At 40.8% G+C, this 23,464-nt stretch overlaps 3 protein-coding genes across 3 annotated transcripts; 2 read left to right on the top strand and 1 right to left on the bottom strand.

The window, feature by feature from the left end:
- Positions 1-3,178: 3,178 nt before the first annotated feature.
- On the bottom strand, positions 3,179-5,037 carry LOC115634040 (facilitated trehalose transporter Tret1-like). The gene is made up of 6 exons (XM_030531584.1): positions 4,911-5,037; positions 4,603-4,832; positions 4,413-4,543; positions 4,023-4,354; positions 3,537-3,961; positions 3,179-3,469 (listed from the first exon to the last, which is right to left on the bottom strand). The coding sequence occupies exons 1-6, from the start codon at positions 4,996-4,998 to the stop codon at positions 3,269-3,271; spliced, it is 1,407 nt and encodes a 468-aa protein (XP_030387444.1). The 5' UTR covers positions 4,999-5,037; the 3' UTR covers positions 3,179-3,268.
- Positions 5,038-11,098: 6,061 nt separating this feature from the next.
- Positions 11,099-16,632, top strand: LOC115625990 (eukaryotic translation initiation factor 4 gamma 2). Its single transcript, XM_030521274.1, has 4 exons — positions 11,099-11,107; positions 11,525-14,136; positions 14,225-15,966; positions 16,034-16,632. The coding sequence occupies exons 1-4, from the start codon at positions 11,099-11,101 to the stop codon at positions 16,210-16,212; spliced, it is 4,542 nt and encodes a 1,513-aa protein (XP_030377134.1). The 3' UTR covers positions 16,213-16,632.
- Positions 16,633-17,099: 467 nt separating this feature from the next.
- Positions 17,100-17,791, top strand: LOC115634107. Its single transcript, XM_030531665.1, has 2 exons — positions 17,100-17,237; positions 17,304-17,791. Exon 2 carries the CDS (start codon positions 17,309-17,311, stop codon positions 17,726-17,728), a length of 420 nt encoding a protein of 139 aa, XP_030387525.1. The 5' UTR covers positions 17,100-17,237; positions 17,304-17,308; the 3' UTR covers positions 17,729-17,791.
- Positions 17,792-23,464: the final 5,673 nt, after the last annotated feature.

Raw genomic sequence — 23,464 nt, forward strand, 5'->3', positions numbered from 1 at the left:
AAATGAACTTAAACTACTAATTTTGCATTACGACTTGCACATTAAATAAATCATAAGTTCTTGCCATTTACCGATATAGAATAGGCGAGTATGACTTAATTACATGTTGTCGAGCTTGGATTGATTTACTTTATTAATAATATTCAACTTTCATTTCAACCATTCACTTGAATCAATTGATATTGACAACCTTTCATCATCGTCCATTTGACTGCAAGAGTCTTTCTGGCTATCAACCGCCGCCATCTGCGCAAAGACTCTTTGCGACCGACTCATCGTGTTTGTTGTCCTCCTGCCATTGCCTTTTCCGCAACTCTTATGATTTTTTGTCATCTGCTTGGCCAACGTCAATGAGTAGATCAATCAAAAACGCCGTCCGAGACACAGAGCACCATTAAATGCCATGCAATAATGACCAATCGGAAGAATCTTAAATGCATCATCACGTTTAGCGCAGTATCCGGTCGTCGGTCTCTTGTTGTGGCAATGGCAGTGTCCGTGGTTGTGGTAGTGGATGTGGCAGTAGCAGTGGCAGTCAGTCGATTGCTGGACAAACAGCGCACACGAATGCATCGGCATTGTATGGGATGGTCGGTCGTCGCTTTTCCCAATGTGACGAACGCGATAAGAAAAACAGAAATTAATTTCGAAAAATTTCATGTTTGGCATTTCATTGGTCTTTTTTTTTTTGTGCACCACCACTGCACGAGTATGCCTCAAAGTCTCCTTACTTTGCTGATTGAACGCGAATGCAAGTGCCTGTGTCTGTATCTGTGTCTGTGTCTGTGCCGACGCATCAGAGAAGTGGTTCGTTCTTCGGTAGCCATTACTAAATGCTCTTGGGCAGGCCCCTCCCCAAGCGTCTGGCACGCAAGAGCTCATTGAGCCATTTCTGGGGTTCGATGGGTTATTAGTTAGCCGCATTGCATGTTTGCCCTCAATGCCTGCTGTGTTGGGCTCTGTTCGGGCCAAGTGTTAATTTGGCCTGCGAACAACCGCATGTGTGGCTCTAGATTTCTAATCATTGAGGCATGGTGCAGTGAATGCGCTTGGATTTCGGTTTGGGGGTACATCCACAATTGCCCAAAGGCATATGCACAACTTTCATTAAATTATTGTGCACAATTGAACCATGGACGGAAAGTGTTTAGAAAATTTAATTAAAATTTCATTGCCAGTATGCAACTCACACAGAGCTCGGACGGAGGCTGAGGCTGAGACTGAGGGCGGTCCTGGTCGCTTTATCGCCCATACCAAACGTCGCTCCTTGATGCCATGACGATTAGGTTTTATTAAAAAGCCAAATATGCACAATTATTATGCTACGCCAACCACTTGACAGTCCATGAGCCCTAATATATTGTCCGTCGTGCCCTGCACAGTCGCGCTCGCCTCGCCTCGCCTCGCCCAGCCCGCACATCATCCGACATTCTCATTCACAACCACCAACCACCCCAACCATTAACAATGCCAAAGCGTAGCTGTTGTCTGCGGTGTCCTGCATCCTGCTCATATAGCACACAATTCGTTTATTTGCTTTTTAATAAAACAGGTGCTCGACCTTCAACGTTGGTTGACGCGTAAATGGCGCGACCGTCAGAGGGTTCGTGTTCGTGTTCCTGCAACCCCAACGGCCAGGCAATAATAGTCGCTCGACAACATACGCTTTCTGCCCTCCAAGCAAAATTGTGTGCGGGTGTGTGTTTGTGTATTTGTGTCATTGCTATCTTTTATCATTTAATTTCGCATTCAAACGTTTCGCACCCTCAGCATCAAAAGGATGCAAAAAGGATCACGCACACAAAAACCCACGCACGACTCCAGCACAGAGCACAAAGTCATTCCTTCATCTCTCTGCTTACTACTATCTGCTCTGTTCTGTTCGGCTCTGCTCTGCTCCTCCATCCAAGCCTGCGAACATGCGTGCGGTCGTTGTCGCTCTAGCTATTCCCGACCCTGAAGTGTTGTCATTTTTCATTTTGCGACTCGACCACCCCCCATCCGCCCTTTCGCCCTTTCGCCCTTTTCGTCCACCACTGCCTCTGACTGGGACTGCCCTGCAAAATTTGTATATGTCGAAAAGTCCAACATTCCGAGCATCATCGTTGGCTGATCCAGCAATTAGGCCAAGCGTAAAGCGTGTGCAACTATTGAAGGGCCCCACGACATTGACGATTGCGTGGGCATTGGCATGGGATGTGAAGGCAAGGGATGGGCAGGGAACGGAAAGGAAAGGAGAGGAAAGAGGATGGTGTGTTGGCTGTTGTCAGTATGCCGCCTGTATTTCAAATCGTTTTGTGATTGCTGAAAGCTGTCTTTGGACTTTTATTGGTTTTTTAGCGCGAGATTTCATCTACACTGAACGAAATGCAACCCAAACGAAATAAAATAATAAACACGGCATTCTTTATGAAGGAATAAGTTTTAAAATATCAAAATACGTTAGAGTGTTAAAAGATTATAGTGTTCTCATTGTCAGCACATTGTCGGCTTTAACGATCTATCAGATCTCGGACCAGGCGGAAAAAATATGCATCCCACTTCTTGATTACAAAGGATGCACATTTTCTCAAACTTTAGAGGCAGTGGCTCACCCAGAGACGGCACACATTCAAATTGTAGCCAATATAGTATTTTATAGTATATAGTAAAAGGACGTTTATATCTACTTATAAGGTTCATCTTGCTCAGCGCACTCCCGGCTCATGATATCCAACCGAAGTGAATTCCGTTTGGAGGAGTATTATTTCAGTACTATTAAAGAATTTCAGGCTACCAGGCGCTTCAAACTCATAGATTAAATGTAAAGTGGGGTCTTCACCATACGCTGATTAGCAAGTCCCTGCCGACCTCGAAGATGTCGACTAGAAATCTTTTAGAATGTGTGTATGTAATAATATAATTGCTTAATAATTTGTCTAATTTCGCATTCTTTCTGGGCGTTTCAAATTATTAGTACCTGTCAATTGAGGACCGCATTTTAGGATGATACTGATACTACTGATTCCCTCCCATTTCTATTAAAATTTTATTTTCTATGTATTTATGAAACATTAGAATAGAAAGTTAAAAGTTTTAAAAAGGCAAATAAATTCAAATGAAGGGATCACTTTATCAGCATCTTTTTTTGTAATCTACAAGTAGAACTGTATGTGATAAAAAATATATGATAGCAAGCAAAGGTCTACTTGAGAGTAGTTGCCAACTGATTTAAATCATGCAACTAAATTAAGTACAATTGTAAAACATGCATATACTATTTAAATAGCTAAGAGTCCAGAAGTGATTTGCCCTTGGTCTCTTCTAGAAAACAGCAAAAGTACAGAAAGCCACAGAAGGCAACCCCGCTGCAAGACCACATTGTCACCGATATACCCCACTGTTCCATGCAAATAGGGAAGATCTTGAGTGTGACAAAAACCGAAACACTAAGACAAACAACGAAAAACGACAATGCTTGGGATCGAATCTATGAAAAGAAAAAAGAAATCGCATCAGCAACTAGGAAGGTTGTGTCCTGCAATAACCAGACTTACTTTGGCCGGAAAGACTTCGACTAGAACCACGAAGAGGCAGCCCACAAGTCCAATACCACCCAGGAATACGTCCAATGCCATTAGCAACAATGGCAGCCAATCGACTGAAGTCAAATGGGCAGCATAATCCGGATTGTCCGCAAAGTAAGTGAAACAGCCAAAGGCCACTAAGCTTACTGCGCATCCAAGGCAGGATACGAACAATAGGATTTTACGCCCGTACTTATCACAAAGCAGAGTGGCCGTATAATTCCCCATCAGTTGCACTACGCCAATTGTAATTGTGCACATATTCTCGTCCAGTGTGGTGTGAGATGCAGCAAAGATGTCGGTCATATAGCTGGTGAATGTGAAGAGTCCACTAAATTGATTTGCCAGCAGCAGGGCAAATGCTGTGCCGTACGCTCTGAAAGCGGGCCTGGTTACTGCATTGGGAGCAGAAACACAAATTTAAATGAAAGCTCAAAAGTTGAATGCGCGACTTACTAAAGTCCTTGTAGCTTAAGGCTCTCCTCTCCATCTCCCGATCCTTCGTTAGCTTCATCTTCAGCTCGTCGAATTCGCTCAGCGCTCGACTGTCATTCACATCGAGGTTCTTATAGAAACAGAAGGAATGTAGAGCGGCAGCGGATTTCCCCTTACGGATGAGATGGTGCGGCGTATCCGGAAAGAAGAAATTGCACACGAAAAATAATACGGGCAGTACCATAATGCATAGCGGAGCCGTATGGTAGGCCACATATGTGGAGATGACATAACCAGCCAATATACCCATAGTGACTGACAACATGACCATGGAACCCAAAGTTCCTCGAATGCTGCAAATACAAGCTAATGCACCCATAGGCACCGCTCAGATAAATTCTACACACTTACTTTGTATCTGCTATCTCGCTTATAAAGATAGGTAGCACCACATAGCCGCCACCACCTGCAATGCCAGCCAATAAACGACCAACATACAAATATTCCACACTCTCTGCCAAATACGCTAGCAACCAGAAACACTGAAAAATTTCATTTTCAAATCACATGTTTTTCAGAATACCAAATTTTCGCGAATTACCAAATGGGGTATGGCTATGGAGTGCAGAACCAGCTTACGTCCTACGCGATTCTGCATCAGTCCGACCAATATATTACCTATAACGTTCCCTATACCCAACACGGAGCCAATCCAGGATATCTCCTCGACAACCACACTGAAACTGAGCGGCGAGTCCTCAGTTTTCAAGTCGCGCATTACTGGCGACATCCAGCCCACACCAAGGCCATGAATGAACGTTAAAATATTGACTGTAGGAGAAAGGAAATACGAGAACTAAACTCCTGTTTCTATTATAGCTTCCTTAGCTCTCTAAAACAGCAACTCACTCAGAAATGTTGCCAGAAACTGAATGCGATTTCTGCGCCTTAGCAGACAATTTTGACTTTCAAAAATTGTCCTTAAGCTGAGCTTCATTTTATTTTTGGAGTACTCGGCCAAATAGTATTACTGAGTTAGTTTCATTGCTGCCACCAGCAAACTACTGGCATTGTCAAATTAGAAAGCTTACTATATTGTCGCCTCTTACACATTTATAAACCTTTATCTGAGTAAGATTATTTGCAACATTGTAGTGCGGAAACACAATTAACCTTATTCTTATCAAACCATGCTCGCATATAGAAAATTAGCTTATCTGTTCATTTTCGTTAGAAAGTCAAAATGCTGTATACAAGCTGTTTCATTTCTGTCTCACATTTTTTCCATGCATCTTTTCTGAATCGAGAATTTAGTAGTAGTAGTAAGTCGTCCAGAACAATATATTGCCACTCAGTTTATCAGACTATTGGTTGAATAGAGCAGGATCAGATATTGAATATTAAGCATCGTCCATAATATTGGCCGTTGAACGTGATGCAGGGCAAGGTTATATAATGTCTAGGGCGCGCGGGCCGAGCTCTTGGAATCCCAAGTATACCATATGATATAGAGCCTCGAATTTGCAATAACTTCAAATGCAACAAAATTTGAAGTTTAAAGTTAAATTTAATTAAAATATCTTCCTAAACAAAAAAGTGATTCTAGTAAGAATGATATTTGCTACGTTTATTTGCTATATTTAATAACAAATACGTTCTTTTGCAATAAACTTAATCTGCGTATGAGTAAGACAAGTCTAGTTAAGGACAGTCAGACGGATATTTGTTTACCGATTCGTCTCGTCATGTCTTCTTGCACTTGTTACATATGTAGATCTCGTGTTTTGACTTTCTAGTAGGTATACCATTTCAAACTAAAAATTAACTTCTTTACTCGATAAGATTTTCAAGTGTCCATTCCGGTTCAAAATTACTTCACCAATGATAAGTGTGGATATAAACTGTATTCATTTTCGCATGTACCATTGTTTTAAAATTGTTTGGTTAGTTTTTCATGAGTTGTTTTCCCCCACAGAATACGGAAATACAAATTTGCATTTAACATTATCCCTTTCCCCATTAATATAGCCCGGCTCAAATTTATAATACGCTTATGTTATCTTTACTTAGTTTGATATTAAATTTGTGCGATCATAAAATTTGATTAATTAAATTTGCCATACACACAGAATTTTCAAAATCTGTGCATTTGTTCAGTTGCGAACCTATTTTTATAGAAATTTACGCATGCATAAGAAATTATAACAAAAGTGCAGACGTATTAGTTACACAAAAATTTGTTAAGTGTAAAGCAGTTTTCGATGCAGGACAAAAATTACGAATATTGTACAAGTATTTTCGGCTATCATTTCTATTATCAAAAGTCATTGACACCCGTTTATTTATCTTTTCATTTATTGTTTTTCTCCTTCATATATCCTTGCGATAATCACTTACATGGCACTTGTTTGGTTCGGCCCTGCACGCCGGCGGCATTGGGGTGCTGATGATTTCGGAACGAGCTTGAGAACAATGCCGTGAAATAAGGATTAATGGTGTACACGATTATTTGTGCCGAGCGACAAACATATTAAAAAATACAATACGAAAACTGTCGTGAGGGCGGAAAGCAGAAGGGCCGGGAATCGTGCTCGTATATTCATGGCATGGTGTAGGTCGAATTTAATAAAAGTCCTTGCGCGGCAACATCTCGAGTGTTTGCTTGACGGGGTGTCTGTGTGGGTCGACGACTGCTCCGCTGGGTATGGGTATCCGGTGGAATTGTTGCTGTTGTTGTTGTTGTTGCTATTGTCAGGATTTAGCCACGCTTCTGGTTGGCTGACTGTTTGCCTGCGTGCACAATTGTTTTTCCAGCTTGGGGTTTCCTTTATTTCTATGATGAAGAATTTATTTGAAAATTAAGAAGACAAATTATTTAATTTCGACTTTATGAGCTTTTCGAGCCTACCCACCCCTCCCGGCACCAACAGAAGGGCTGCTCAAGTAAAATGCTTTAATTTCAGTACACACTTTCATTCGGCTCTCTTATTTCCTTTGCTCATGGACTGTTGGACTGGCCAGCTTAATGCGTACTTGGGCCAAAAGGGTTCTGCTCACGAAGCGGCGGCCATTTTGTCTCATTTGGTTCGACGCGTTTTGCATTTTATGTCCTTCGTGGTAATAAACACGGCGAATGCGCGCGGGCTTCGCTCACTTCTTGGGCTTATGGCTTAGCACGCCACAAACTTAATTTCATTTAGTTTTATGTACATTTCATTAAGCAAAAATTTTCTAGCGACGCGACGCCATGGCCAACAGGACTCACAATGTACACCACGTTGAAGTGTCCTGCGACAGTGCGACTGTGCGACAGTGGGACAGACCTGAGCGAAGGGACAATCAAGATAAATAGCAAGCGGAATTTTTATTGCCGAAAGGATACGAAAAAAAAGAACGAACGAGAAACAAAAACAAAACGAAACGGCTTCAAGCCAAAGAGTTAAAAGTGTTGACGTGACTATGTCGTCTATGTGTGCACAAGAATGGGCCCAGACCCTAGCACTGGTCACAAACATACACACACACACATACATATGTACATATATACATATGCACGGAAAATTGTCAGCATGTTTTGTATTTTCCAAATTTATTGCCACTTGCAACATTTTGTAGCCAGGGCGCCCATAGATTATCTCGTCGTTTAGAGCCTAATATGCTATGCACTACTGGCAGCCACAATATGATTTATCACCGGCCTACCGATATATGATCGCCACATTTGTGTGTGCCTGAGTGTGTTGACATTTTCCAATGGCAACTTTACTGCCAACGCTAGCGGTCTGTTGCTCCAGCTGCGAAGCGGACATTTTTAATTACACTTTTTACAAGAAAATTAAATGGCAACATGTCATCGCTAATTAAATTGTCCTCTTTTCGGAACTTCCTTGCTATCTATTTGGATAGCGTATGTGTGTAACGAAAAGGGTTGTACAAGATGGAACCGATAAAAACATTGCCACGGGATGGGTTAATTAAATACATTGGTTTGTATATTGTTTATTCTAGGTAGTTACATATGTATGTATGTATGTCGCCTGAAGTTTACAGATAGACTTACAGGACTAAGCTGGAATACGACTGCGTGAAGAGCTAGGTACGGGCCAAAAAAAAATCTTAATTTTATTTCTAGCAAAAAAAAAATTACTTTTATTTTCATTTCTCTAACTACTTATGTAAGCCAATATATGTATGTACTAATGACCGTAATCCAAGTTACACCCTTAAAAATAGTCATACCTTCGATTTTTACACAAGTACTTTTAATAAAAGATAAGATAGTACGGAAAGTAACATGAAGGAATAAAGATTTTTTGTAAGGCATAGTAAGGGTATACATACTTTTACACACATAAGTACATATGTATACATAGCTTTGGCTCAGACGAAGATAATAGTTTAGCTCGTTCCAATATCAATAATATTTTTTTTTAACCTTTACGTTTTGAAGAACTATAATTCAAATAACATAACAAAAACATTTTTTAGTAGCGTATTCACTTTTTCTGCTTTGCTTATAAGATAATACATTTGTTTCCAATAACCAGGTCCATGTACAATATAAATTTCGACGAAATTTTATTTGAGTATGTATGTATAACTAAGGAAAATTTACAAAAATAATTGTTAGCTACACTCGACCGAAATTCTAGAAACCCGTTTACTAACTTTAAATTTGCAATTATAAATTGTTTTTGTTCAACCAAAATGGATTATTTCTTAAACTGTAATAAAACATCAACACGATCGAAAAAAAAAACAATTCCAGTGGTAGCAAAATATATTCGAAGTACGCGCGCAACAGAAATTACTCTGTCCAAATGCAACCCTGTTGTTTTCGCAAAGCAACCCTGTGCGTGAGTTTGGGCCTTTGTACATCGCAATTGTTCCACACCACTGACTGCTATCGCTCATTGTTACTCATTCTTGGTCGTGGTAGTTCGCTTTTTGTGCACATTTGCCATAAAGAAATTATTTCGAATCCAGGTTAGTATAATGTAATTAAAGTAAATTTTTATTAAGTTCCTTTGCATTAATCAGTGTTCAGCATAAGGATGAGTTCAATTGCAAAGTGAATTAAGTTCCCTTAAATTTTGACATCCATAGCCTCAAAAATTTCTTCATGTAGTTGAGTGAAAACGACCTCGTTGAAATCAATAAAAGTGAAAAATGTGATAATTGTAAAAGTAGCTCAATTGTGGCGAGCAATGGTAGACTGATTTAACTCATTAAACGCATTTGCGTTTTAGGCAATTCAAAAGAAAAAGTTGATGAAAATGAATCACAATCACCTCGAACAAAGAAAGATAGAGAGAAGAGTCAAGTGCCAGCAAACAAAATGGCGGCGTACCAGCGGAAAACCTAATGACGTTGACTGCACCACCTCCCCGCTTCTCATGGTCTGTCCATAGCTGAGTTTTCACACAGCTTCATTTTGTTTTCCCGTTTGCCTTCGCTTTGTGCCATTAGTTATTATACAAACAAATAGATTGTGTATGTGAGTGTGCATGCACTTTGTACTGGTTTGTATGACGAAAGCAACGAAAAAGTTGGGCGCGGATGAGCTGCAGAATTTTTTTATGAAGGGACAGGTTAAACGAGTGCGGGCATACAAAGTTTGTGTACTCAAGAAATGTGTACATACATACATACAAATTTTGGTGTGTGTTTGTATGCACATACATACATACATATGTTCGATTGGTGCGCACTTGTAAGCCACATTTCAATACCATTACCATTTTAAATAGCAAAAGTAATGCATACATTTTTTATGTGGGCGTGCCTTCGTCAAAGTCGTCTCATAGTCTGTTGCCGTTTAAAACATTTTCAACTTGGTATTGACTGTTAAACATAACCAAGTACTATACACGAGCAGCAAAAAAAACGACGCGTTCGAATTGAGGTCAAAATCATCCACAACTGGGTCTTTTCGTTGTGTGGTGGCGTCGGTGGTGGCGACGATAGCATCGGGTCGGGGTCGTCGACGCCTCGTTGCAACTTTCAGACGGTTGCTGTGTGCACATTTTATTGGGGTGGTTTTACATTGGCACTTTGGGGGTGATTAGAAGACATTGCATACACACACAACAACAATACAGTGACAAGAGGAAGACTTAGCCAGGGTTGTCCGATTGTGGGGACGCGGTGGAGCAAAAATTAAAATATGTACACCTTTGTTTACGCTCTTTAATGCATTTAACTTTTATAATATTATTAATATCTGCTTAACTACGAAAATTAGCGTGTGAATCATTATTGCTATCAACCCAATATACTTGTTGAACATGCTAATCAGGTATTTGGTCTTTTGTTTAGTACGCACATAAGCTTCTCAGGTCAAAAGACTTTAATTCGATGCGCAGAAAGCTAAGCTAAATGAGGTCAATAAGATAGAAGACAAAGACAGGACACTGACTTCTACGCAAATTCTCATTTGTGTGCCAGACAACAACTAAACAGCTAATTTTCGTACATGCGTGCTATACATGTCTCACCCGATTCAACCGCGCTGCCCCTCCAGACTTCAGCATCCAGAGTCGTGCATCTGGCACAAAACAGAGAGAGAGAGAGAATAACGATTTTGTATTTTGGAGTACACGCTTCAGTTTAGCTTCAGTGAACGAACAAAGAAATGGTCAACAAAGAACAAAAAAAAGCGAACGACCTGAGAATCAGCATCATCATCACATGCTAAAAGCAAAATTTTAAGATACTCTGCTATCTCACATATTTTCATACGCACTTTGTGTGGGATAAATTGCGTTGCAAATAATGAAAATAAATATGTATGATGAGCACACAATTTAAATGCAATGCAAATAAACAACAAACATTTAGCAGAACGACAAGCCTGTAGTGCAGGTGCACACATACATACATACTAGTACATACACACGCGTACGTAACCTGTTCCAGGTTGAATGAGAACGATCTGTATCTGAGTGTTGACTGTGGGCATTGGAGCAGACGGAAATCAACAAAATAAGCTTGAAGGTCTCTTCGTACGAGGTTGCTTTAATTGATATTGCACATTTGTAATTGTTCACGCTCCCAGTTAGTGTTAATTTAGAAGCTACTTTTGGATAAATTTAAATATGGAATCTGTATGTATGTACGCGAAGCTATGTACGTATATATAATTGCAGTTTTCTTTTAGATATTTGTCACAATCGTACGTATATTAGTTTATTGTCTGGTCTAGAATTTTTGTGTATTCACCCATAAATATTTTTTTATTCTCTACTCTATCCCATCTTTTAACACGTTTCGGCACGGCTTCTTTCTTTACCAGGATTCCTATACGCAAGGCTACCAAGTAACAGAGAAGTAACAGGAATCATAAATTTCGAACAACTGAAGAACAGAAAACGCACAGGACTAAGACAAAGCAACCGGAAGGAGCCACAATAGCATATATTCGTGTTTGTGTGTGTTTGATTTAGTGTTCGTTTCGTGTGTGTCCAGTCAGTAACGGTTAACACTTTTGGACGACAGCGCAGTTGTACTGATCACTTTTTAAGATCGAACAACAAGAAGCGAAGACGAACCCGGAAATTCTGCGCGAGAAAAGCGTTAGAATATATTATTCGCCCCCCCAGTCTTCCAAAAAAGTTATCACCATTCCTCATTCAACGTACGACGCCGCTCCCCTTTTGCACTCTTACGACGACAGTCCGCAACGTTGGGATAATACCAACGGGCATCAAGCAGGCGTCATCATAGATCAGTTCCGGAGCGGTAAAACGATCACCATTGAGGGAGGCACCAGTACCGGTGACACGAGCATCGGCGGCGGCAGCGATTTACGACTGGTAATAACGGCTAATCAAAACGATAGTGAGCGCAATTACGACCAGCTCAGTAATCGAGGCGGCGGAGGAGGCGGCGGCGTTATAGGCGTCAGCTGCGGTGGCCAAACACCACCGACACCTACGGTCGGCAAGACTCTGCTCAACACCAGCCCCAATTTACTACCGATTACAACCGCTACCGATACGTTTAATAACCTTAAGAATCTGGTGAAAATCGACAAGGGTTCTTCACCCGCATCGAATCACGCCGGCGGCAATAGCAACTATCGCATCAACAAGGGTGCAGGCGGTGGGTCCAGTTACAAATCTGGCAGCGGTAGTTCGCAAGTGGTAGGCAACGAAAGCATTGGTAGAAACGGCGCACTTGGCCGATCAGTTGGTGGCCAATCTGGACACTTTTCTACTGGATATAATAAAAATTCCGCCAAAATTCGTCAACACGATTCGGAAGTGAGCCCAAGACCTCGACGATCTTACCAGGGTGACTCGTCGTCGTCGCGTTACTATAACAAAAATAGTGACATTTTGGGTCAAAGCAGCAATCAGTCGCAGCCAAACTCAGTAGTTACTGGAGGCAGCGCTGATACAGCATATAACGGTGGTCGCTATACCATCGGCAGTGAGCAACAAGCTGGAGGACATCGCGGTGGTGGTGGTCGCAACTATCACCAAAACTCTGATGGCGGCGGCTACAATCGCAATCTAAACTCCAACGGCGGTGGCAGCGGTGGTGGTAACTATCGCTCCCAACAGCACCACCACAACTCACGCTACGAGAACGGCAATGGAAATGGACAACAGCGTCATTACGGCAACTCCACGTCGAACGCTAGCTACAATAACAACAACCAGCAGAACAACGGCAGCAACAATCCCAAGTCATCATCATCGTACGGGCCGCGTGGTGGCAACGATAGCAATGTTGGCCTGAATGTGCGCTCGAATTACCGCGACGATTACAACACCAACAACAGTTATCGCGACTACGACGACTCACCGGCTCACCAGCGCTATAATAGTGGGGGCAGTGGAAACGGCACCGGAGCGGGCAACACAAACAGCCTAGAACGCAACGGCCACGGAGGCGGCGGTCGGTTTCGATCGGGAGCTGACTCGCTACCGCCATCCGCTTTGCGCAACGACGATCGTTACGAGCGGGGGCAAAACAACCGTACGCCCCCGGTGCGGAACGGCAATGTGTCTTCGGCACAGGCTTCTACTTCAGCTTCAACTTCTAACTCTTCGAATACTTCTCTAAACGCAAATCGCGGCCCTTCTACACAGCAGGATTCGGTGAATGTGGCTCAGCAGCCGTTGAAGTCAGCCACACCACCACCTGTCGCTGGCCGCTGGATACCACCATCTTTGCGACCACAGCATGGACTCACCCAGAGCGAGAAGAACGACGCAGTGTTCCGTAGAGTGCGTGGCATATTAAATAAATTAACTCCGGAGAAGTTCCAGGAATTGAGCGATGAGTTGCTTAAGCTTGATTTAAATACAATTGTCATACTCAATGGCGTTATTTTGCTGATTTTCGACAAAGCATTGGACGAGCCGAAGTACTCGTCTATGTATGCACAGCTGTGCAAGCGTCTCTCCGAGGAAGCACCATCTTTTGAAAAGGAACCGAATAATTCGTGCACATTCTTGCGCTTGTTAATTGCTGTTTGTCGCGATAAATTTAACAATCGTTTAAAGCGTGACGAGAACGACAATCGACCACCAGCCGAAAATGAGGCCGACGAGGAAGAGAGACGCCACTTGGCGAAACAGCGGATGCTGGGGAACGTCAAGTTCATCGGTGAGCTCAACAAGTTGGACATGTTGTCGAAAAATGTGTTGCACCAGTGCATCATGGAGCTATTGGACAAGAAGAAGAAGCGTACGGCCGGTGCGCAGGAAATGTGCGAGGACATGGAATGCTTGGCTCAATTGCTCAAGACTTGCGGCAAGAATTTGGATTCAGAACAGGGCAAAGAGCTGATGAACCAGTACTTTGAGACGTTGGAACGTCGTTCAAAGTCAACTGAATATCCACCAAGGATACGCTTCATGCTAAAGGATGTTATCGAACTGCGCCAGAATCACTGGGTGCCACGCAAGGTAGGCACAACCGAGGGACCAGTGCCGATAAAGCAAATACGCTCGGACGACGACTCGATAATACGCACGCCATTCGCCAATCGGAATCGCGATATGCGCAATAATGATCGTGACGGAGATAGCTGGATGAACCGATGGATGAATCTTCAGCCCGGTGGCTACAATGATATGTTCAGCGGCCTTAGTGTAACCGGTGCCTCGCCTATTGTATCACCGTAAGTTTCTCTACAGATCATGCCCAACCCAAATGACGACTAATCGTTATACTTGTCTAAATAATATGTTTTTAAATCTTCTTTTCAGATTTGCAACCAGTGCAAATAACCAACGTGAGAATCGTCAATATAATAACCGTGATCGCAACAATCAGAGTGGCGGTGGAGGCAATTACAACAATCGCTATAATAAACATAACCAGAATAGCGGCGGTAATGGTGGAAATCGCGAGGATTCACGCAACTCCTCTCATAGAAACAACGATCGAAACGATGCCCAATATGGTGGTAATCAACTGCTGGGCAGCAAAGAGCTGGCACCGCGTTTCAAACGTAATTTGATCTCGACAAATCAAGATGCAGTCGAAAATTTGCAAATGCGTCCGGCTGCCAACTCCTTGCTTTTCCGAGCAGCTTCTCAGAATCAGAAATTTCCGACAACACTTCCCATATCAACACCACCCAATGTTAATGGCACCTCACAAAATAAGGAGCAGCAGCCACAGCTGTCCAATTCTCATTATCCTTTGCTTGCAACTCCAACTTCTCATCTAATCAATCCAACGCGTCCGGCATCCACTCCGTCGGCGGAATATGCTGAGAACAAGCAAACACAGGCATCTCATTTGCAGGGTGGCGCTGAGAAGGGTCTAAAAGCCACATCGTCCTCGCCCAATTTTGGAACAACACAAGTTTGCGAGAAGCCCACTGAGCAGCAACATAATGACAACTATTTGGCAAAGAGAACACCTTCTGAAAGCAAAGATCAAGGCAACTCGAAAAACGGCTCGGTTGAACGTCCATCCACTCCTGTTGGTGGTTCCAACAAGCAACTGAAGAAAGACAAGGGGCCAAGCAAAGAAGAATTGGCTAAGAAGGCAAGTGTGTACTTCAAGGAGAAATTCTACTATGACGAGCAGACCGAAGAGATAATAAACTGCATCGACAGTGCTGTAAACGCGCCAGATCAATTCGCCGAGCTAGTTGATGGATTCCTTGAGTTAAAACTTCCAGAAAAGTCTTTAAAGGACGTGTGTATCAACTTGCTTATGGAGGTGTTGGACCGTGTGAGCGATGTCTACCTGGAACGCGTCGTGCGTTTCTTGCAGACATTGCGCAAACAGTCCAGCATCAAACCGAACGTTGTGGTCGAAGTTTTCAAGCAGCTCGTTAACAAGATGAACGAACGTGAAGCTCTAAACCCACGCATTACCGCCCTTGTTGCAAATGTGCTCAGCAAGGCAGTGTGCGAGGAGCCGGCATTAATTAAGTTAAATGATATTGCCAATTACACTGACAACGGGCAACACTATCCGCTATTTTTATTGGTGCTGCAGCAGCTTCACAAAACAATTGGAAAGGAAGCACTGGAGGAGAAGTTCCGAGCGAGTAGAATCGATTTAATGAACAACTTACCGGAAGTGGATCGGAATAAAGAACGCATGGCCGAAATTTTAGAGGATCGCCAGCTGGCTTTCCTTTATCCATTGCTTAAAGTGCAATCTGAGATGTTGAAACAGCTACAAGGCGATCCCAATCCAAATAACTTCTACAAGTGGATTAAGGCAAATGTAGACAACAAATATTATAAAGATCCTGGTTTTATTCAGGCCCTGATGACGGTCATTGTCAAATACATAACTAAGGAGACGACATTGGCCAACAATGTAGACCCAAAGGAACATCCAGAGAAATCAGTGACACAAAAGGAGCAAGCTATGCTCGAAACATACAGCCAGATGCTTCAGACCTTTTTAAGCCAAAACGAATTGCAACTAATGGCGCTATATGCTCTACAACTTTTCTGCTATAATGAAAATTTCCCCAAAGGTAAGATACAATATATTCACTAAATTAATAAATTTCTGAATTGAAATTTAATTTTTGTTGTTGCTAGGTATGCTTTGCCGCTGGTTCAAATATCTATACGATTCCGAGATTATTGAGGAAGAAGCTTTCGTTCTCTGGAAAGAGGAAATTTCCGACAAATACCCAGGCAAAGGGTCTGCGCTGTTCCAAGTGAACGCCTGGTTGACTTGGCTACAGGAAGCCGAATCTGAAGATGATGAGGATTAAGCACCTTATAAACACTATTTGTATATCACTGCTATATTTATTCAAGATTAACACATTACGTAACGGAAAAAAGCTAGAAAAACAAAAAAAAAAAACAAGAAGGTTTAAAATTGCGGTTGCAAGTCTTAGTCAAATTGTAGTAAAAGAAAACAAAAAATAACTCAAAACAATACAGATCAAAATTATTTGATATTCGTTCAAAAAATCTTAATCCAAAGTCAATAAAATGCAATAGACGGAAACCACAATTATGATATTTATCGGGAACCTAGCAATCGCAGCATTCAAGAGCTGCATAATTCATTTGACGCGCGAAATGTTAAACAAAAGTTTTTAATTATATTGAAGTCCTAATTGCTAACATACATACATATAACCATAAAATAGTGAATTCCATTTATTTTACTAACTAAAATGAAACTGATGTTTTTTCCTTTAAAATTTTGTTTTGTAGCCCGCACAGTTCTTAATGGTACATTTATATATTAATTAAGTAGTTCAAATCGAGACCATTACAACTTACGAGTATATAAAGCCCTGCCCATTAATGATCAACAAAAGTAATTGTGCGTTCGTTGCCAAGTTCACAGGCCTGATTGTAATTGTGAACTTAATAATGGACATCAGTAACAGTATCTAAATACGTATATATGTAAATTAACAAAACAAAAAATATCGCCTATAGTACATCTGAAAGCCTTAATAAAACGAAAACAACACTGCGAACGGCGAAAAACAGTAGTTTTTTTTCAACAAATGTTTTTCGCGTTTGTATAGTAATTGCGGTTGATCTGATTTCAAAACGACTTGGTCGCAATGAAAAGCGTTCGCGTGCTACTTGGTAGCACTGTTGCGTTTGGAGCCCTAGGGTGTAGTTTGACGTTGCCTAACACGCTCTGCCAGTGCTGTCAATATAACTATTATTTCACAAAAATATTGCTGATTCACAAAACAGGTTCATGGAGTCTTAAACAAACAGAATTTTAAATCTTTTACTAATATTATTTTTTGAACATAATAATAAGGTAAGATACTGCCGTGCGATTTATAACCGAAAGCATTTGTTATTTGTTGTTCTCTTTTGTCGAAAGCCCAAATGAGCTCTATTGCGGCAGAACAACCAGAAGCCGGCGACAACAAATCGCAAGTGGCCAACGACCAGACCTCATTCACTTCACATGTTGCCAAATTGAAGGCCGGCGAGGACAACTTTATTCTACGCGTGCTTAAAATGAATGGCAGTACCTTTTTAATTTTTGGCGCCAGGGAACACGAAGTTTTTGAGGAGCTGGGAATGGCCCTACCTATGCGACCTCCTAGCAATGAAATTTTGTCCTCCACCATCTTGGGTGGCATTGGTCATAGCGATTCGGCGGCGCTGGCCACCAAATTGAGCAAGCGGTATGGGCGTCAATTCTTTGTTAGCCTCAATTTGAAACTGGACCGCATTAGTATGCCACTTTTTGACAAGGAACTGTCCACTTACATGCACGACCATTTAGAGTATTTCGTATAAGATAGTTCTAGCTTAAGCATGTACATATGTATTTATTATTAAACTTGCGCTCAAAGCGCCCTAACTCAATAATAACAATATTTATTTATGGTATACCATCGCATATGCATGAACATACTTGGATATGTATGTATGTGTAGATTGCGGCGTGACACGCCGTGGAGGGTCATTGGCAACAATGCGGTTATTTTGGTGCACCACGACCCCCACGGACATACCTACGGCTCATATTTATATGCAAGCACTCGTAGGTCAGACGTTCTGCATGCGTCAGTGAGTGCGCGCTTAATACAAAAACGTGATATTTCTAAAAAAGTTCACAAATTGGTTATTTTCAGTAAGTTCTGATAGCCAATTTGGTTCGTTGTTATCAAGTTTTGTGATACGTATTGATATGGGTATGCAGAGGAAAATTACCCGGTGTGTTCGAGGATAATACTAATAATAAATATTTCTATTTATTATTTTAAATTGGCAAACCAGCTATTATCATAAAGTTATGTTTATTTGTACATACTTTCATTTGTATGCTTATGTCATTTCAATATTACGCTGCGTGTTATCATTAAAGATTTGTGTGTGCCAACCTTCAAGCGTGCTGTTTATGTCCCATGCAAAGTCTCAGTTCGTCTGCCCCGAAATTCAAAAAAGTGAATTTATATACAAGCATACATACATACATATAGTATGTACATATGTTTGTTTGTTTGCATTAAGTGTGTTGATAACATGTGAGTGGTTTGGCTTTTAATGTCACACGTGCAATGTTCTTCAAAATTTCGTCATAAAAACATAAAACGTACCCGAATATTTATGTAGATGCAGTTATTTCTAAATAAGTACATTATTGGTGAACCCATAAAGTGTGTATTTCCATATGTATGTATGTATGTATGTATATGTACACATTGAAAATAAATTGTCTTAAGCAATTACAAATAATAATAATACTCTGCATAAGCATTACATAATTATTTATAGATTTATCATGTATACATAGAAAAGCTATCTACTGCAGTTTTGTAAAAATTTTAAATTTTATTTAATAGTTTCAAATTCTAAACTGATGCATAACAATTGGGATATATAGTATTTCTATGTACATACATACATATACATGTACATGTGTATATGTACATATGTATATCATTTCTTCCATTAAGTCGTGTGCAATCGTGGGTGCTTTTTGAATAACGGTTCAGAGTGTCCCAATCTTTCTGAATGTGATTTTTCCCAATTTGTATTAACCATGAACTGTCGATAGAGGTGCTGTAAAAGAAGGAACCTAAAGTCTACATTACAAACATTCTATTTTCATGAGAAAATAAATATACAATGGGCAGAATGTTTAATATGAACTCCATTAATGGACATCGAATTCTAGATAAGGTCCTAATAGTAAAATTATGCTCAATCATTGTATATAACACACAGCACAGCATGTTCAGTAATCGTTGCACATAAAGCAAGAAATCGTTCGGAAACCATAAAACATTTCAGAACTTCAGAGGCCCTCCAAAAATTATGGGGTGTATTGTTTCTAATAATACCTAGTCTAGACAAGATATCGTCTGTAGTGGCATATTGACGGAAATAATAACAACAAAAATATCGCGCAAATATTGCCAAAAATTCTTGTCCACCTACCACTGCAAACTTGTCGCTCCCACGATAGTGTGGAATTTTTTTGTTTATTCGTTCTTCTGTTGCTGTTGTTATCATTGTTGGCGCTCGTGCTTGTTACCAATTTGTTGTTGCTTTTCGGAGGCCATATCAGACTGTCTGGTTAGCTTTTCTTTGATAAGGCGCGGCGTGTGCATAAATAATGTGCAGCATTTTTTTTTATTTTAGGCAACTCAGTGGGGAGTTAAATTTCGGTTACATGGCTTCCACTACTAGGTGGGCGATCTGTGATAGATTTATTATTAGCAGTTTTACTTGACGGGACGATCCAATAAAACGATCCACTAATATTATTTGTATACTTATACATATGCATGCATGTACATATGTACATACATACATACATATTTATGTTAGTATTAGGCTCAACTATTGCAGTGAGTATGCCACATACAGCTGACTGGACTTTGCACGTCTATCGTTGTCAACCACAATAACAACAATAATAATAATAATAGCACAAACAAAAGCAACAAAGCAATTAGCCAACCACCAACCAACCATCGGACGCCGCTATATCTGTGCCAAAGTTCGTTCATATCAGCAGGACGGCGGCCCGACTCGGCTTGGCTCACTGAGAGGTTCTATCGCTGCCGCCGCCGCTTCATCCGTCGCTTTGCGTCCCGCGTTCCGTCGCTTCTAGATAATACACGCGCCGCCTCACACCATGCAGTCCAAAATGAGACCGAGAATAGAGTCGGTCAGCCAAACAGTCAGTCCCAATGTCCTTCACGTGTGCGTCTCAAGTGCTTAACAGAGCGCCCCACCACACGCCATCAGTCTCAAGCCGAGCTGATAAACCTACCGGCTTGAGCGCACGCCCCATAACCTCACGCCCCAAAAGCTACCAGTCAGCTAGCTAGCCAGCCGTGATTCTCAACAAGTCCCCGCCGATTATCAGTGCAGTCGACGTCGCTGTCTCATGGCACCTTCTGGCAGGCAGACGACCAGCTAGCCAGCCACAGCCCCAACCCCAACCCTCATCCAGTGCCTGGGTCTTATCAGTTGAGTACGTTGTTAATGTGATAGAAATACATATGTGGCATTATAGTATGCCAGAAGTCGGGAACGCTGCTAAACCAGTCGAAAGCGGTTTGCTGTGTATTGCTTCTGATTTTTCGACTTAAATCATTTGATGAACATGTTGTTTTTATTTACTATTTACTTTTAAGCTCTGCTTTTTGACCGGCAACAACAAAAATATGAAAATAATAATTAAGCGCAATTTTTTTTTAATATGTATTTTGATTTGCAAAATCAACAGCGAACGCTTATCAGCATTAGCAATAGCAGCTTCCCGAGTTTTGATGAGAAATATATACATACATACATATGAACATACATTCGTACATAGTTTTCTCTCTGTGTTAATCTTTGCTTGAAACAAATGTTAAATCTGATGCGGCGTCGTCTTATCAGCCCCTCACGCTACAAAGTTCAGAGCTCGATCCAGAAAATCCAGTTTGAATATTTTGTCCCTACCATTTGTTGAATAATTGTGCTTAATAATTGCCCTTGTTGATGTGATTTTGCTGATTATGTTCAGTCGGTTTGATGAAAACATGGAAAGTTCTATACTAATGGAGGGACTTAGGCTGCGGACCTTCACTGGAATTTGCCAATAAAAATAATAAATAAAGTCTATGGGTATATAGTATATGTACGTGTATGTGTTTCAACGAATTGCTACCAAAGGGAGGGCCTACGTGACCAGAGAATGGAGATAAGCTTAGCCTTTACCAAAAGTAAATTGAATGAATTTTTTGAAAAAGGCCGACTAACATTTACTATGTAAAATATTTTCATTTTTTTTGTTGCTTCTTACATTTTCCAAAAGGCTCAATAATCCATTAACGCCTAGCGTCGCTTATATACATACATACATGTACACATGTATTTTACAAAAATTTTGAATATTTTGAATATTTTTTTGAGGTACAATTTAATCTTCTTTATATATTGCATTGATCCCAAGTGATTCTATTATAGGCAAAATTCAGGTGTTCTGTTTTAACTCAAACCAAGTCAATTGACAATGGCAAACAAAATTGTATACATATCTATTCATCCATACATAAATAGTATTACTTATATACTCGTATGTATGTATGTACACAAATTTTCTAATTTGATCAGCAAATGTTCTATTATGATCGCGATCTAAATAAGAAACAGTTGAAGATAAATCAATCAGCCTTAAACAAGCCATTTATAAACGAATTATAATGTTTCTAGCCATGGATTTAGAGGCAGTAAGAATAGATTACACCTGCTGCGTGATTTCACGGTCATATGCACATATGTATATGTATATACATATGTATAGGTTATCAAAATAAACTGATGTCATTTCCGACAAGGTCTTTATGTAAGACATGCAGTAATCAGAATCACGGCCAAGACCCCTGGGGTATTGTACACGCGGGAACACTTCAAAAGCGAGTTATAAAGTCTTTTGCCCGATTCAAACATGTGAATCATTTCCTATCGCTTGGCTAGGGGCGGGCTGATAACTTCACCACCCAGCAGAGCGATACGGCCTACGTTCCAACGTAAACTCAATGAAAAGTAAACACAGACGACTGACAACTGAGAACTGACGACGACTCAGCTTTTTCGTCGTTCGATAAGAACAAGACCAGAGAACGAACGCCCGCTCCCGTAACCTCCCACCGCATAGCGCAGCAGTTGCCTCGAAACCTATTGGGAATACGCGTCTGGAAGATACGGAAAACAAGTGGCGAGCCGTCGTCTTCTTGACGTTTCGCTGACAACCACGATGCTTTATCAGACACACCTAACCCAGACATAGAGCTGGGATTTCTCTCCTGGGAGTGGGGACTACTGGTCTATTCTTGGCGCCAGTGAGATCGCCAGTAGTGCATAGCCTTACTTGCAAGCACACATACATACATACATACGTACAATGTATTTACATACTATACATATATGTATGTACACATGTGTATGAATGTGTTGGGTACGAAGTACAAGCAACGCGCAAAGTAGCGATAGCGCTTGCCCCCTAGAGCTCTCGATTTTCTGTTAGCAGCTTTATTCTTGCTAGTGATCATAAACACACACATACATATGTGTATGTTTGTATGTACACATATGTATATACATATATATATGTACGTGCATATGTACTATACTATATGCAAGCAGACACACATTAGTGGTTTTTCATTTTAGCGATTGATAAGCCGTTGCCTTCCTTCCCACCTTGCCCCAAGCATGACATGGCTAGGAAAATAACTGCAGACGATAAACGCTATTTCACTCACGTAGTGCGTACTGCCGCTCTAGAACCTGGTACGCATGTACGATATCGCCCCCTACTGGCCCCCCTGGGATACTGTTACTTCACAAAAGCAGCGCCTGACTGTTGGTCGAGCAGTACGTTTGCCACGCTGCACCAATTTTGGAACCTCGCTGAACAAAAATTGATGACCAGGTTTATGCGGAGCACAAAACTCGGCAGAAGTCATCCGAAATTATATTCCAAATTTCATATAATATTTTAAAAATTCCACAAGGATGAGGGATTTGTCTTTATTTCCGAGTAAATGGGAGTATAAAGGGTATTCCTAACTGAAACGGAAGACCATTTTCGAAACACAAATAAACGTGCCAGGTTTTGTACCTGATATTTATTTTTAGTCAAAAACGGTTATATGCATTTCACGATTGGCATATAAGATACATTGTCTAGTTTATGAAATTTATTGGCAGATATACAATCCTTGCCTTTACTGTCTTTTATAAAAATAAAGATTATGGGAGCGTGGCATTCTAATCGCAACCCTGTTTTCGGCTGTTTGTTTTGCCTTTGTTTATATAATCAAGAATTCAATGCTAATGTGCCATTTTCGGCTTATTTAAAAATAATATTCCAATACTCACTAACTGGTCTATTTGGAGGCTATACGATTAACGCCGATAAATTAATCAGCTTGTCAGTCAGTTGGGATAAATCGCTCTTTATAGGCAAATAAAAATGTATTACATTTAATTAAAATTGTTATTTATGCAGACGAAGCGATAGCAGAG

This window comes from Scaptodrosophila lebanonensis, unplaced genomic scaffold (assembly GCF_003285725.1).
Source record: "Scaptodrosophila lebanonensis strain 11010-0011.00,11010-0021.00 unplaced genomic scaffold, SlebRS2 tig00000001-arrow-pilon, whole genome shotgun sequence".
NCBI lineage: Eukaryota > Metazoa > Arthropoda > Insecta > Diptera > Drosophilidae > Scaptodrosophila > Scaptodrosophila lebanonensis.